The sequence below is a fragment of the Perca fluviatilis genome, chromosome 13, assembly GCF_010015445.1.
Source record: "Perca fluviatilis chromosome 13, GENO_Pfluv_1.0, whole genome shotgun sequence".
Classification (NCBI taxonomy): Eukaryota; Metazoa; Chordata; class Actinopteri; order Perciformes; family Percidae; genus Perca; species Perca fluviatilis.
The window spans coordinates 38,761,921-38,776,399 of NC_053124.1; the positions used below are offsets into that span (position 1 = coordinate 38,761,921).

A 14,479-nucleotide genomic window follows, 5' to 3' on the forward strand; every position below is an offset into this window, starting at 1 on the left:
AAAACTATGCAAAGTGCCACCATCCCCTGTACAGCCTGGAACACTGCATTTACGACCGTGGCTCATTTTCAATATCCTGGAAAAACTTCCAAACTTTCTTCTTTGTGATTTCCGTGGAGCAGCGTGCAGGAAATACAACAACACGTTAGCAGGAGCTAGCTGCTAACCTTATCTTTAGCACCGACGCTCTTCGACATTAAACGCGTTTCCGGTCGGAGAAAGAAAACTAACCTGCTCTGAGTAGCTTCGTGTAGCTTTTAAAACCACATCCAGCAGTTTCTTTCTTCTTAAGAAACTAGACACTGGCGCCTTTTACTCCGCCGTCCCACGATGTGACAAACAAACAGTTAACGTTAGTTCCGGGGACGGACGGTATTATGGGTCGTACCAACAACTTCCGGTCAGATGTTTGTTTACTAATGTAACCGAGGGTTTCTTCTGTTGCCTAGACTCAGGTTTGACTATAAAATAAAGAAACACGGGCGTCCAATGCCGGAACAGAGACGGCACTGCACGTCTCACTTTATTCAACCACAACACAGGCAATACTACACTTTATCCACTTCCGCTTTTGCCCTTCACAATAAAAGCTCTATGGTTTACTTGAACTTCCTCTTAATCCTCCTGTTGTCCTCGGGTCAAATTTGACCCGTTTTCAAAGTTTCTGTATCAGAAATATAGGTTACTTAAAACAAAATTGCTTCAAAAAGAACATGGATGGTTCCATACAATGCTTTCTGCAAATAATATGAAGGATTGGATCATTACTCCTTGAATTGTGGGGGTTTTATTCAACTTTATAGCATTTGAAAAGAAATTGAAATGGTTTTAAAACGGTTTCCTGACAAAACGTTGACATATACCAGTCTGTGATCCACTCCACATCCTCTGATTTTAATTGTTATTCAAAATAATTCATAATTTGTGCTTTTTTAAACTCAGAAAGTAGGTATAAGCAGGGTTTACATTGGGATTTGTTATGTGGGGGGTCTCTCCCTAGGGGGGTCTGGGGGTATGCCCCCCTGAAATTATTTTTGAAAAATAAACCATTAAATGGCACTTTCTGGAGAGTTTTGTGCAAAGAAATGGAGAAATCGAGTCTTACATATGTGCAAAACTGCCAGGTTAAGAGCCTATAATTTGCATTGTTGTAGTATCAACAGGTATTAGGGCATTTAGCATTTACATTACTGTTAATCAGTCATCACTTGATTACACACTGTATTACCTTGTTATGATATAAGAAGTGACCCATACAATGTGCCAAACAAAATGTGCCACATGAAGAGACAGTGCAGCATGACCGTAGCAACAGCTGAGAAGATTTGGGTCTGTGGTGACCAGGTCCACCTCACACAAACTTCCTTCTCCCATTCTCTCTCTTTACTACTACAACACACACACACAAACACACAAAGCGCCGAGTAGGGCTCTCCGATGCTCAGAGGCGAGCCGTGGCTGGCTCGGAGCCCTGTCGCTGGAGGACATGCGATGGCAAGGACAGGTTCAACGGCTTGGTCAGCGACATGAACTCGTAGCGGCCGTTGGAGCTACCGAGCACCGGCTTTCCACCGCTCTGAACAGCGTTTTTAGCTTTAGGAGAAGGCATTTTATCTGTTAATCCTACCGACGGAGACACTAGGTGTTATGTAGTTGACCCACAGTGGTGAATTGTCTGCAGTGGGTTGTTGCCGTGTTCCAATTTATTGTCAGAGATATCATGTTTTCAAAACCATCACTTTCATCAACTTTTATGTGACATATTTCCAGTAGGCAAATGACAGCAGGGACATCCGGACACAAACGAGCAGGCATATGTGCCGGGCCTGATCCCCGGAGAGCCCCGGCCCAATTTAACCACTGGGTATAAGTTAATATTAATGAGGTTAATTGACCATGAATTCCAGAAATAAGTGTAACACTAGTGGTAATAGGTTGGAATGAAGTAGGCTAAGAAGATGTAACACAGAATGGGGTGATAATTTATACTTTACAGACCAAACAGAAGGAGGACAACACAAGGGTTAACCTTCAACTGAGAGGTAACACATTAAAATACCTTACACTTAAACATTTAAATAAATAATGTTACAGCTGTAACGTTGCTAGAATCAGATATCTAGTTAGAATATCAGTAACATAATGAATACATGGACACATTATTTCATTAAGGAAATGATGGAATAGTAACTTGATCCATTGATTGATTTTGACGGTGTTTTCTGCTATGGAGTTGTTTGGTTGCATATTGAGAAACGACAGATTGACAACACTTTGATAATTGTAATTAAAGATGTAAAAGCAAAGATCCTCTAAACTAAAGATAGCACATTTCAAGCATCAACATGAGGTGTCTCCAACAAGTAGCTCTAGAGCAGGTCGCCAGTAGTTCGCGAATAGGTTGACAAAACTGAGCTAACTTTAGTGGGCCATAGACATGTAAAGTGGTCCTGTTTTCTTGGACCGTGATGGGAATATTTTCTAAATAGCTAACTATGTGGGCTAAAAGAAGTGTAAAACAGCCATTATCCTTGACGTGAAGTTAAGATTTTTCATAAGCTTTGGGTATTGCAATTTCAGCAAACAGTAGCTTCATTCAGTTATGTGTGTTATGTAAGTAAATGTAAGGTATGTGATGCAAGTAGCTCTTGGCCACTTTCGTTTTTTTAAAGTAACTGTCACGGGGCGGAAGTGGATGTTTTTATTTGAGCATGCTTTTATTGGATTTTCTGTGGTTTTATTTGCTGTGTTTTGCATGCTTTTATTTTGAAATGTGTGGTGTGTTTTTAATGTAGTCACTTCCGCCAGTGAACATTTTAGGCTCGTTCAAGATGAGCCAGATCTGCGCAGATCTGCGCAGAATCGATCACCGGCGATCGCCGCCCGTTGCATGCCGGTTAAATTTGTGTCCGACTTGATCCCGACTTGCTCTGACGTCATGCACACGTGGGCAACGATAATCTCACGAGACCAAGGCGGCCGCAGTTCTGAGACGCAGGTAGCACAGTTGCTTTTCACCAACTGCAAGAGCCAGGCGGACGCAGGCGGACCCAGGGCATGCTGGGAAACGCCGGCCTCTCAGCTGATCGAACAGCTGATTGGTTCAGAATCGACTCAACATGATGACGTTTTATATAAACTTTTCATTGATTTTGAATCGGAGGGATTTTAACTGCTATTTGTCTGATTTAAAGGCTTATTCTGTACAGAACACATGTTGTGTGGCTGATAGTGATGTTTAGAAGTCAGAGAGACTAAATCTGTTCAGATTACGGATCATCTACAGTCTGTTGTTAATTAAAATCAGCAACAGATCGCATGTAGAGCATTCTGACAGCTACTCTGTCATAATAAAATCAACTGGAGACTGTATAGGAGCAGATATATGGGTCTGATAACATTTTATTAAATCGGAATTCGGACCACAGTGTTTGTGTCACTTCCTGTTGAGCCTGAAGGCTGATGGAATCAGCTGGAAAACTGTCCGATTTGAGAGCGGACTTTTGTCACCGCCCCCTGCTGCTGCCGCCTGCTCTCGTCTACTTTACAGGCGAGGCGCAGTTCATCTTGAACGAGCCTAGTAGCAGGCCTAATCAGGCTAAATGAGTCACACCTGGGAGCCAGAGGGGATTGACTGGTTTTTAAATAAAAGGGCAGGACAGCAACAAGAGGAGGCGCATGGGAGAAGGAGGAGGCCATGGAGAACATGAGGGAGGCCTTGGAGAACATGAGGGACCTTTGGACTGTTTTAACTTTATTTTTAGTGGTTGTTTTTAGTTTTTTAAAATCTTTTTTAAAGGAGGAATTTTTGTTTTATCCTTTAGGCCACAATAACAAAAGATTCTCTGCTGTTTTCTTATGTGAGCATCCAAACAGCACATCGCCAGGTGTTTGTTTGTGTTATCTGGAGGACAACGAACGGGAAAAGACACGGATAATGTGTTGTTTTTTTATACATAGGCCTATTTATGAATAATTTGAAACATATTATGTCTGTGTATGTTTCTTGGCAGAGGCATTTGTCCACAATAAACAGTTTATTGTCATTGAAATATGTTCAGTTGAGGTGTATTGTCATCCTATTTTATCTGATCATTCTATAATTTGTATTTAGGCCATATCTGAACTATCTATATGTAGCTAGGAGTGATGAACTTTACTCTACTTTTGGGGGATACTTCTATAGGAAAAGGGCCACAGGACACATCTGGCATGCATTATCAATGGGCCCCCAGGATGTTGACATAGAGCCAGTTGGCATGAAGCCATTGGTCAGTTATCGAACCCACCCTAAGTTATCAAGAATAGATATACCATGTGTTAACAGCAGAACCTCAGAGTGACTTTTGAGAATCTGGGAAACTGGTCGCTCTCCGGGCTCTTCAGAGCTTGTAAGTTTGAAACCAGCATCAGCTTTAAATACGGTCCTAATCTAGTCCTCACTAGCAAGTTTCAAATAATTTCACTGGAGTTACCGTTATTATTTTTCACGTGATCAATACCGAATTCAATCTAATTGGATGGGAATATACTGTAGGCTACGTTGCATGTAACGCACCACTACAAGACGACTCGACAGATTCGGCCGCATTCTGCATTCATTTGCGGTAAATAATTGCAGCTTGATGGTGGTAACGTTAGCACTAGTAGTATGGACGGCGACATGATTGAAAATGAAGAAAACAGAGATCCCAGAGATTAGGCAGACAAGCAGCAAGACATTCCCAATCATCCCTGGCCTTATCTGAGAGAGATGTTTGAGATAGGCTAGGAGGCATCAAGTATGACTCCTGGTCAATGTGCTGTGTAACTCTAAAAGTATGGGGAACTTCTTAATTAATCTATGTTTAGTAATTCATATTGTATCCTTTATTTTCTTTCTATATTTGAGCACACACACATACATGTAGATTCCTTTAAATGTTAAGGGGAAGATTAAAAAAAGAGAAACTGGATCTGTGAATTCTCACAGAATCACAATTGAATCCATATCTTGCTACTCAGTCAGAATCTTATTAAGCTGGAGTCCCAGTCTCTGTCACAATAATCATATATGTGATGTTTGGCAGACATCCATTTAAAATGTAGACAATGGCATATAAAGAGCCTGGTTTTTATGTCCACTGAAGTTTCTCATCTTGCACTCTAGTAACGTGTGTGGTCCAGGTAGCTTTGCATAAAAAGTGGTTGTCATTTGCAAGGCTACTTTTACTTTTATACTTTAAGTACATTTCAAAGCCTGTACTTTGTTACTTTTACTTAAGTAAAGAAGTTAAATCAGTACTTCTACTTTTACCAGAGTATTTTTTAACACAAGTATCTGTACTTCTACTTAAGTACGGGAAGTGAGTACTTTTGCCATCTCTGGTAGAGACACGGTGTCTTACATCTCTGCGTCTTTTTCCTGCCACTGTGCAGGCCCAGATGGCTGCCTATATTTAGCCTAGTATGATTGTGATTTATGTATGCCTATTATAAAGAAACTAATAGTCTGTAACTTTTTAGAATTTGTCACATACTGTCAGAAAAGAAAGACTTTGCATAGTCTGTTACTTTGGCCTTTTTTTTGGCCATTATGCGGTTTATGAACACTTAATCTACTCGTGGTTGTTTTAAAATAAACATACATTGTCATCTAGACAACCGATCCTGGTGTGTCAAGCTCCTTGTTTTAGAAGACATTTTGATTATGCATGTATTGCTAATAATATATAATTTACATTGGTTGCACTACTGTATATAAATAACAATAATGTTTATTTACGTATTCACACAGATATTTAAATAGGCCTATTTTATCATCGCTGGTTTTTGGAGTTGGCTGTGCAGTAGACCCTATGTTGGGGTATAGTTTGTACGCACCGTCAGCTCAGCTGTACTTCATGGAGAGGAGGGGTGAGTGAGTTTTTAAAAGGAGACAGAGGTAGAGTGGTCTGCAGAATACAGAGCCTGTGTAACATAGTATCTTTAGACTCTACGTGGACCATGGACACTAAATTTAGACATTTCATTTTATAAATACTTATTACATATAGAGCATCTAATCTGTACATTTAATATTCATTTTGTGAAACAAGGACCTTAAAAGTCCAGTGTGTAACGTGCTTAGTTGTTTATTATCAAAATCTTTGTTGCCCGTTCACAAACTTGTCCTTTTTCATGAATATTTACCTCCACCATCAATTCCAAGTATTCCTTTTGGCTTGAAATTTTACGTTTGCATTTGCATGAACTGGGGTAGACGCTCCATAATCATGCGCAATCTTGAAATACATTAGCCGGTAAGGAACATACAGCTCCTCCTTTCGCGTTTTCTCGGTCACTTGATGAACTCACAGGTGCTGCTAATGGGTATCGTAGATTCCCGGCCCCGGCAAGTTTGAAGAAGGAAACATGGAGGACCACACGTTATCTTAATACATTCTGTGGCGGTGTGGGACAAAAAAAAAATCTACCAGGAAATTTCGTAGACCCTCAGGGGGCGGGGGAGAGATGAGTGTTTGGAAATAAGAGGCTGCTGCGGCCCACTGTACAGCTTAGTTTGACCAGCGGGCAGCAGCGGCGGCCGGAACGGGCAATGGCAACGGCGGCCGGAGCGGGCAGCAGCCGGAGTGGGTGATCAGACCGGCTGGAGCGGCCTCAAAACACTACCGGCCCACCGGGGAAATTCCAGACTCTTCCGATTGCCACTCCACCTCATGCACGTATTCAAAATCCAAGTTTCAGGAACAGGAGTCTTTTTCTTCGCCCAGAAAAAGGAAAAGGATATTGAAAAAAGCAAAAGACAGGCTTTTTGAAGCGTGAAGGCTACCGTAGCTGTAATATGTAATTTGAACTGCGTGGTGCAAAAGAGTTGATTGCGATATATGATCTCAACGCTTGATGGGAGAAATTCCTACACATTGGACCTTTAAGCAATCATTCTTTGAAAAGTACGCAACAGGTGTCAAAGGATGAAAATGTCATTCTGAAGGAAAGCATTTCATTCTCACGTTTTTAGACCGTTCTGTTAGACAGCAAAGGCAAGATGGTCTACAGCTTAAGTCAAAAGCATCACTTAAACCTAACAAAAATTCCATTTGACATCATTTTTAATTTCAGTATATTGTATAAGTGCAGCAGAGCAAATAAATTAACAGCTATTGAATTAAAATAGTTTCTACAGTATGATACCTGACAGGTCATATGGTGAAATTAAATTACAAATATACTTAGGTAAAATATATACAAAGGTAATCCAGCTCACTGTCTGAAGTTAAACAGGCATGAGAGGCGTCAACACAGGCAATTTGCTGGACATTAAGAACAGAGTCAATAGTTTTGAACAACATACAAGGGTTGTTTGAGTTAGACAGAATCATTTCAGATAGATATTTCCTTTTTGCTTCTTTCAAAATTGTCTGATAATGACGCCAGCAATCTCGTACCATTTGAAACGACACATGCAGTTTGTCCTTCCATTTGCGCTCAGCTTTACGGCACTCATGTCTTACAGCACGAACTGGGTCATTTAGCCAGGGCTCGGCTGTTGCTTTAGGCTGCCTACTCTTCAAAAGGAGCTACCCTGTCTATAACCATTTGAGAAGTGGAGTTAAGCCATAAGCTGAGCTCTTCTGGATCATCAAAAATAGAGTCTGGTATGGCACTATTCTGACTGAAGACAGATGAGAACTGAGCTGCAGTGGAAGGGTTAATTATCTGACAGCGCCTAGCAGCAGCGCAAGGTTTAAATGTATTACAAGCAAGAACAGACTCAAATAATACAGGAATGTGGTCAGAGAACACTGCATCGCAGATCTCGAAATTAATAACAGACAAAGCAAATGATAAAGCAAGATCAAGTGAGTGCCCGTGTTCATGTGTGGGGCCAGACACATATTGCACAAGATTAAAAGAGTCAATAAAGATATAAGAAGTATTTTGCCATTGGCTAATCAGGACAACACACATGTATATTAAAAGCCCCAACAATAAGGACACGGTCATATTTAGGCAGCCCAGCTCAAATAAGCTGAGTTCAAAGCTTGTGTGCATGGAATCTAGCGATAGCTGTTTACATTTTTATATATATATATATATATATATATATATATATATATATATATATATATATATATATATATATATATATATATATATATATATATATATATATATATATGTCATTCTTGTAGACAGTCGCCTCTTCCTCCTACTCGACCCGATATCCATGGGGAGTTAAAATAACAATCATGCGGCAATAATTCAGAGAAAGCACTGGATTCCCCAACAGTCATCCAGGTCTCTGTCATAAAAAAGAAATCCAATCCACGGGAAATGAAGAAATCATTCAGAATAAAAGTTTTCTTCGCTAGGGATATAGCGTTAACCAGGCCGAACCTGGCAGGAGCCGGCAGGTCTGCAGCATAGACTGCCCTGGGAACCTGACACAGAGGCCGCAGGTTTTCGAAAATTCACCCAGCGCCCACGGGGACAAGGAGAGGAGAGTCAACAGATGGTTTACTTCAAATGAGTACTGCATGGACTACGGCCATGTGTAACCGTAAATTTCCTCTCTGTGTAAAAGATTTCTTACAAACAGAGCAGCTGAAAGGTTTCTCTCCTGTGTGGACTCTCATGTGTTTCAGTAAATCTCCACTCTGTGTAAACGATGTATTACAAACTGAGCAGCTAAAAGGTTTTTCTCCTGTGTGGATTCTAATGTGTTTCTGTAAACTTCCTCTCTGTGTAAAAGATTTCTTACAGACTGAGCAGCTGAAAGGTTTTTCTCCAGAATGAGTCATCATGTGGTTCTTCAGGTTTCCACGTTCAGTGAAAGCTCTACCACACTCAGAGCAGCTAAAAGATTTTTCTCCTGTGTGGATTCTCATGTGTGACCGTAAACTTCCTCTCCGTGTAAAAGATTTATTACAAACTGAGCAGCTAAAAGGCTTCTCTCCTGTGTGGATTCTCATATGTGTCTTCAGATCTGACTTGAAGCTAAATCTGTTCCCACACTCAGAGCAGCTGAATGTTTTCTTACATCTTGAATCATGTTTCAGAGAGTTTAAGGCTGACTGAGGTTCTCTGGTCTCCTTCCAATCAGTACTGTCATCAGTCTCAGGATCAGAAGAGCCTCCATTCTGGTCTTCATTCTCTGGTTGTGAAAGTGGATGTCGATGAGAGTTCCTGGCTGGTTCTGGTCCTCCACAGTCCTCTCCATCAGCTTCTGTTTCCATGTGTTGAGTTGGTCTCTGATGAAGCTGTGAGGACTGAGCTTCCTCTTCATCATCTTCACTCTTCACAGGGACAGGAGTGAATGGGAACTTGGTGATATCAGCCTCCTCCAGCCCTTGAAGCTGCTCTCCCTCCTGACTGCTCCACAGTTCCTCTTTAATGTGTCGGGGGGGCTCTGGCTCCTGCTGGTCCACACTGGAGCTACACTCCTGCTGTTCAGGTGGAACCTCTTCTTTAACCACCAACAGCTGCTCAACATCTGCAAGAAACAGGAAACATACATTGAGGAAAACCGGGACTACATGGTTCTGCATACTAACTTCCAGAGCGCTCAATCTGTAAAGACCATGGACGTATTAAGAGAACTGGATACAGTGTTCGACGCAAAGCCCCATTCATTCATTCTGAAGATAGCTAGCCTTGGCAGTTTGGGAATAGAGACATTTATAACATTGCATCCATGTTACAGGCTTTACAGTATACAGCGCTCTGACACATCATTAGATAATACACATGATGAATTACAGCCTTTATATCCATTTTTACAGCTACAGTATAGGATCTCAGGAGATCTGTCGTGAGCCTGCAGTACAGGGCGATGTGGGCACATAACCACATCACCAGGGGACTACGGTTCAATACAAACACTGAGGAAGTGCATTGAACAAATCAATGATTAGCCCGCAGGGTTCAACGTTAAGGTTTTTTATTTCCTTGTCCGGTTGGGAAAGTGAAAACTTTTTACTTGCCCCCACACAAAAAAACATTTGAAAACAAGTTTGAAAAACCCGTCAAAAACGTAAAAAAGAAAACATCAGTGGGGGTCAGTGGGGGTCAGTGGAGAGTGCTGAGGGGGTGCAGTTGGTTGTGGGATGTCAGAGTAGGAGCGGGTGAGGGGTGTGAATGTGGGCTTATCCATCCTGCAGTAAAGCACTGCACGTTCGAATTCTGGGACAAACCAAAGGCCAATCAATTGGTAGAAGATCCAGGAGAATTTCAGTTGACTGATATTTTCAATGTTTGAATATAGCTCTTATGTATACAGTACTTTAAAGGGGTGATAGAATGATTATATAGGGTATTTCACACTGTTTCTTAAGGTCTCCTAATAAGGTATGTAACATTGGTTGGGCTGAAAATGGCCCAGGTGCTATTCTTTTGGCCCTTAACCATCCCTGTGGAATGTCTCTATTTGGAACGACAGCTTTTCTTCCAAATGTGGTATGCTCATTTATATTTATCAGCTGCACGCTGATTGGTTGAGCGAACCACATACACATACAGTGGAGACGAGACAGCAGGTCTCATATTTCAGACACTGCAACGTTATACATGGTTTGTCTGCGATTTCGTTATTAAATTCACTTCTGAGACTTTTTTATGTGAGAAATCAACTATATAAAGCTCAAATATGGGCCATTTACGAAAATTGATGGCTAGTTGCAAATTTGGTGAGGCGTGTCTGACTTCAGGAGAGCCACACAGTCTGCTCCTGCTGGGCTCCATACCCAGGGGAAAGTTAACGTTTCTGGGTTACTGGACTACCGGGGCTCAGGGCTCCGCGGAGCTCGCCGGCTGCAAGCTGCCGGCATAACTATCGTATATTTACAGTTTGAATTTCGTCACGGCATGTATATCACAGCTACCCTAAGGTCTTGGGGTGGGCGATATATATCGTTTACGATAATATCGTCATTGTTGTGTTAACGATGTGCAAATTGACATTATCGAGTATTTAAATTACTTAGAAAAAACCACTTCAAAACACGCATTGGAACCGATTGGAACGCTACACATTCACTTATGTCAAAAAAGATGGCGGCGCGCTATTGTGCAGCGGCTATTAGCTTTCCTGTCGGTGTATATTTATACAAGTACAGCCACACTGAACTAATCAGTATAGGACTACGATACAACACAAACGTTACGAGAGCCTTCCAGGCGGCTCATAACATCCCGGAGGACATAGCCAGACCGGGCGCTGCGTGGGTTGTTGTCTGCATCTAGCACGCTGAGCTAGCTACCGGCAGGATGAGAACATAACTCCGGCAAGACCAGAGGAGGAGGACTGCATTTTTGTGCAGAATGAATGGAGTACCAACCGCAGGATCGTTGTCCAGCATGGCTCACCTGACCTGGAGCCCTGTCGGTAATATACAGGCCATTTTATTTACCACGAAAACAGCACACTGCCGTCTACATAGCCCCTGATGCTAACGTTAGCACAAGTTTGGCTCACTGCTTACCATAGTGAACTAACTCCAGCGCGATCATCTGGAGGGGATACATATTATAGAGGGGACTTTTACAAGGCGTCCTTAAAGTCTGTACTCCCCAGCTTTTTCCAGCATGCAGCTTGTGCTACTAGAGGGAAGAACACACTAGACCATGTATACTCTAACATAGCATACAGAACTGCGCCTCTCCCTCACCTGGGCCAGTCAGGTCACATCCAACTATTTCTGATCCCAGCATAAATCCCAGTCAGAAGGACTATACAGCCAAGTAGAAGGACTATCAAAACGTGGCCCGACACTACCCTATCTCACCTCCAGGACTGCTTCCAATAAGGACATGGTTGTGTGCAATATGTTACAGAACAGAGCCCTTTATTATGATTTCATCTGGCTTGTATGCTGCACAATTGACATTACAACAGAGGTGTACAACTGAATGTTTACTCAGAGTTCAATGTTCCTACACTAGTTCAATTAGTATTAGTATAGTATTCGTATTTTGTCTTTAAATTGTTTTTACTTGAATACTTACATTTTAAAGAAAATAAATAATTGTTTTCATTCAACATTGTGCCCATTATTATAATCAGTGATTAAGTAACTCAGACTTTTAAAAACACAATTTTAAAAGGACATCATCTAATTAGTTATTGTCAAAATCTGCAAAAATATCAAGATATTTTTTGTCCACATCGCACACCCCTACTAAGGTCTTAATAAAGCTAACACGTTTGTCCGATTTCAATTTAAGGCATTTTTGTGAATTTGAGGGGTCTCCTTAGGAGGAGCTGCTAGCTAGACTATGTGTCCCGTTTAATCCTTTGGGAAAAGATCGCCGCTATACTTTCGGCATTACTATGGTATATTTACACTTTGAATTTCGTCACGGCTACCTAAGGTCTTACAAAGCTTAGCTAATCGTTTCTTACATGTTGTATCATGTTTCAAAGAGTTTAAAGCTGTCTGAGGTTCTCTGGTCTCCTTCCAATCAGCACTGTCATCAGTCTCAGGATCAGAAGAGTCTCCAGTCTGTGGTTGTAAAAGTGGATGGGAGTTCCTGGCTGGTTCTGGTCCTCCACAGTCCTCTCTATCAGCTGCTGTTTCCATCGGACCAATACATTTATGTCTTTTGACAAGAGAACGCCAGGCAAATCTTTTGTTACAAACACTGCAGCTGAATCTTTTCTCTCCTGTGTGGACTACCATGTGTTTCTTCAGGGTTCCACTAAAGGTGAAAACTTTACCACAATCAGAGCAGCTAAAAGGCTTCGCTCCTGTGTGAATTCTCATGTGTATTTGTAAATTTCCTCTCTGTGTAAAACATTTCTTACAGACTGAGCAGCTGAAAGGTTTTTCTCCTGTGTGAGTTCTCATGTGATCTTCCAGATCTGACTTGCAGCCAAATTTCCTCTGACACTCAGAGCAGCTGAATGTTTGCTTACATCTTGAATCATGTTTCAGAGAGTTAAAAGCTGACTGAGCTTCCTCTTCATCATCTTCACTCTTTACAGGGACAGGAGTGAATGGGAACTTGGTGATATCAGCCTCCTCCAGCCCTTGAAGCTGCTCTCCCTCCTGACTGCTCCACAGTTCCTCCTGTTCCTCTTTAATGTGTGGGGGGGGCTCTGGCTCCTGCTGGTCCACACTGGAGCTACACTCCTGCTGCTCCTCTTTAATAACAATCTGGCTTTTGTCGTCTGGAGGCAAAGCTGAAACACGGACAGAAGTTAATGTCAGCTAAACTTCAAAGATTGCAGGGGTTCCCCCAGAAAAGTTGTTTAGCTCGGTGGCCAGTGTGAAAATGAGACTCTAAAAAAGCTAGAAGACTCCATAGGGCCCTACATGAAGTCAGTGCTACAAGCTAACTGGAGATTTTAAAATATGATTACGTCTAAGTACCGGTTAAGATGACTTGAATTGTAATTATAATTTTGTATCTTGCATTTGTTCTTGTTATAGACACACACATACATACGGAGGGCTGTAGCGATACACTAATCTCACGATAAGATACACGATATTCAGCTCACGATACGATATATATCACGATATTCAGCCAACGATACGATTCAATACGATTCGATATAATTCGATACACTTACATCATTTTCTGAAAGATTTAAAGCGGACAGAGTGATTCTGGTGACATCTTGTGAGTGTTCCATTTACTTGGATTTAATTAATTGAACTGAAAATATCAATTACACAATATATGTCTCTGACTGGACAGAGAGTCTACAGCAGGGATCATCAACTACATTTTTTTCAGAATTTTTCTAAGCACTCTGGGGGCCAGACTTTCAAATAAAGAAAATAAGATGAATTTATACCTAATACGCCTATTCTTGTTCAAAATTTTCACTTTCTTACTGAATTAATGCTCATATATATATATATATATATATATATATATATATATATATACATACATACATACACACACACATATACACATACATATAATATATATATTTTTTTTTTTTTTTACACATGTATTAGTGTTAGCAAACTCGGAACATGGAAACTCCATAATGATAACTGGCTCTTTAACTAGAAAAAGATCTCAGACTAGGAGGCAGTTCACTGAGGAGTGATGGTTAAAGTCTGTGATTATGGAAAAATTATTGTAGTACAGAGATGGCAAAAGTACTCACTTCCCGTACTTAAGTAGAAGTACAGATACTTGTGTTAAAAAATACTCTGGTAAAAGTAGAAGTACTGATTTAACTTCTTTACTTAAGTAAAAGTAACAAAGTACAGGCTTTGAAATGTACTTAAAGTATAAAAGTAAAAGTAGCCTTGCGAATGACAACCACTTTTTATGCAAAGCTACCTGGACCACACACGTTACTAGAGTGCAAGATGAGAAACTTCAGTGGACATAAAAACCAGGCTCTTTATATGCCATTGTCTACATTTTAAATGGATGTCTGCCAAACATCACATATATGATTATTGTGACAGAGACTGGGACTCCAGCTTAATAAGATTCTGACTGAGTAGCAAGATATGAATTCAATTGTGAT

At 41.0% G+C, this 14,479-nt stretch overlaps 2 protein-coding genes across 2 annotated transcripts in view; both read right to left on the reverse strand.

The window, feature by feature from the left end:
* The window catches only part of LOC120571007 (oocyte zinc finger protein XlCOF6-like), a 39,547-nt gene extending 37,938 nt beyond the window's left edge, over positions 1–1,609 (reverse strand). The window contains exon 1 of the mRNA XM_039819692.1: positions 1,454–1,609. Coding sequence (XP_039675626.1) covers positions 1,454–1,609 — 156 coding nt within the window. The remainder of the gene's footprint in view (positions 1–1,453) is intronic.
* Positions 1,610–8,166: 6,557 nt separating this feature from the next.
* Positions 8,167–9,254, reverse strand: LOC120571064 (gastrula zinc finger protein XlCGF71.1-like). Its single transcript, XM_039819768.1, has one exon. The coding sequence runs from the start codon at positions 9,216–9,218 to the stop codon at positions 8,505–8,507; it is 714 nt and encodes a 237-aa protein (XP_039675702.1). The 5' UTR covers positions 9,219–9,254; the 3' UTR covers positions 8,167–8,504.
* Positions 9,255–14,479: the final 5,225 nt, after the last annotated feature.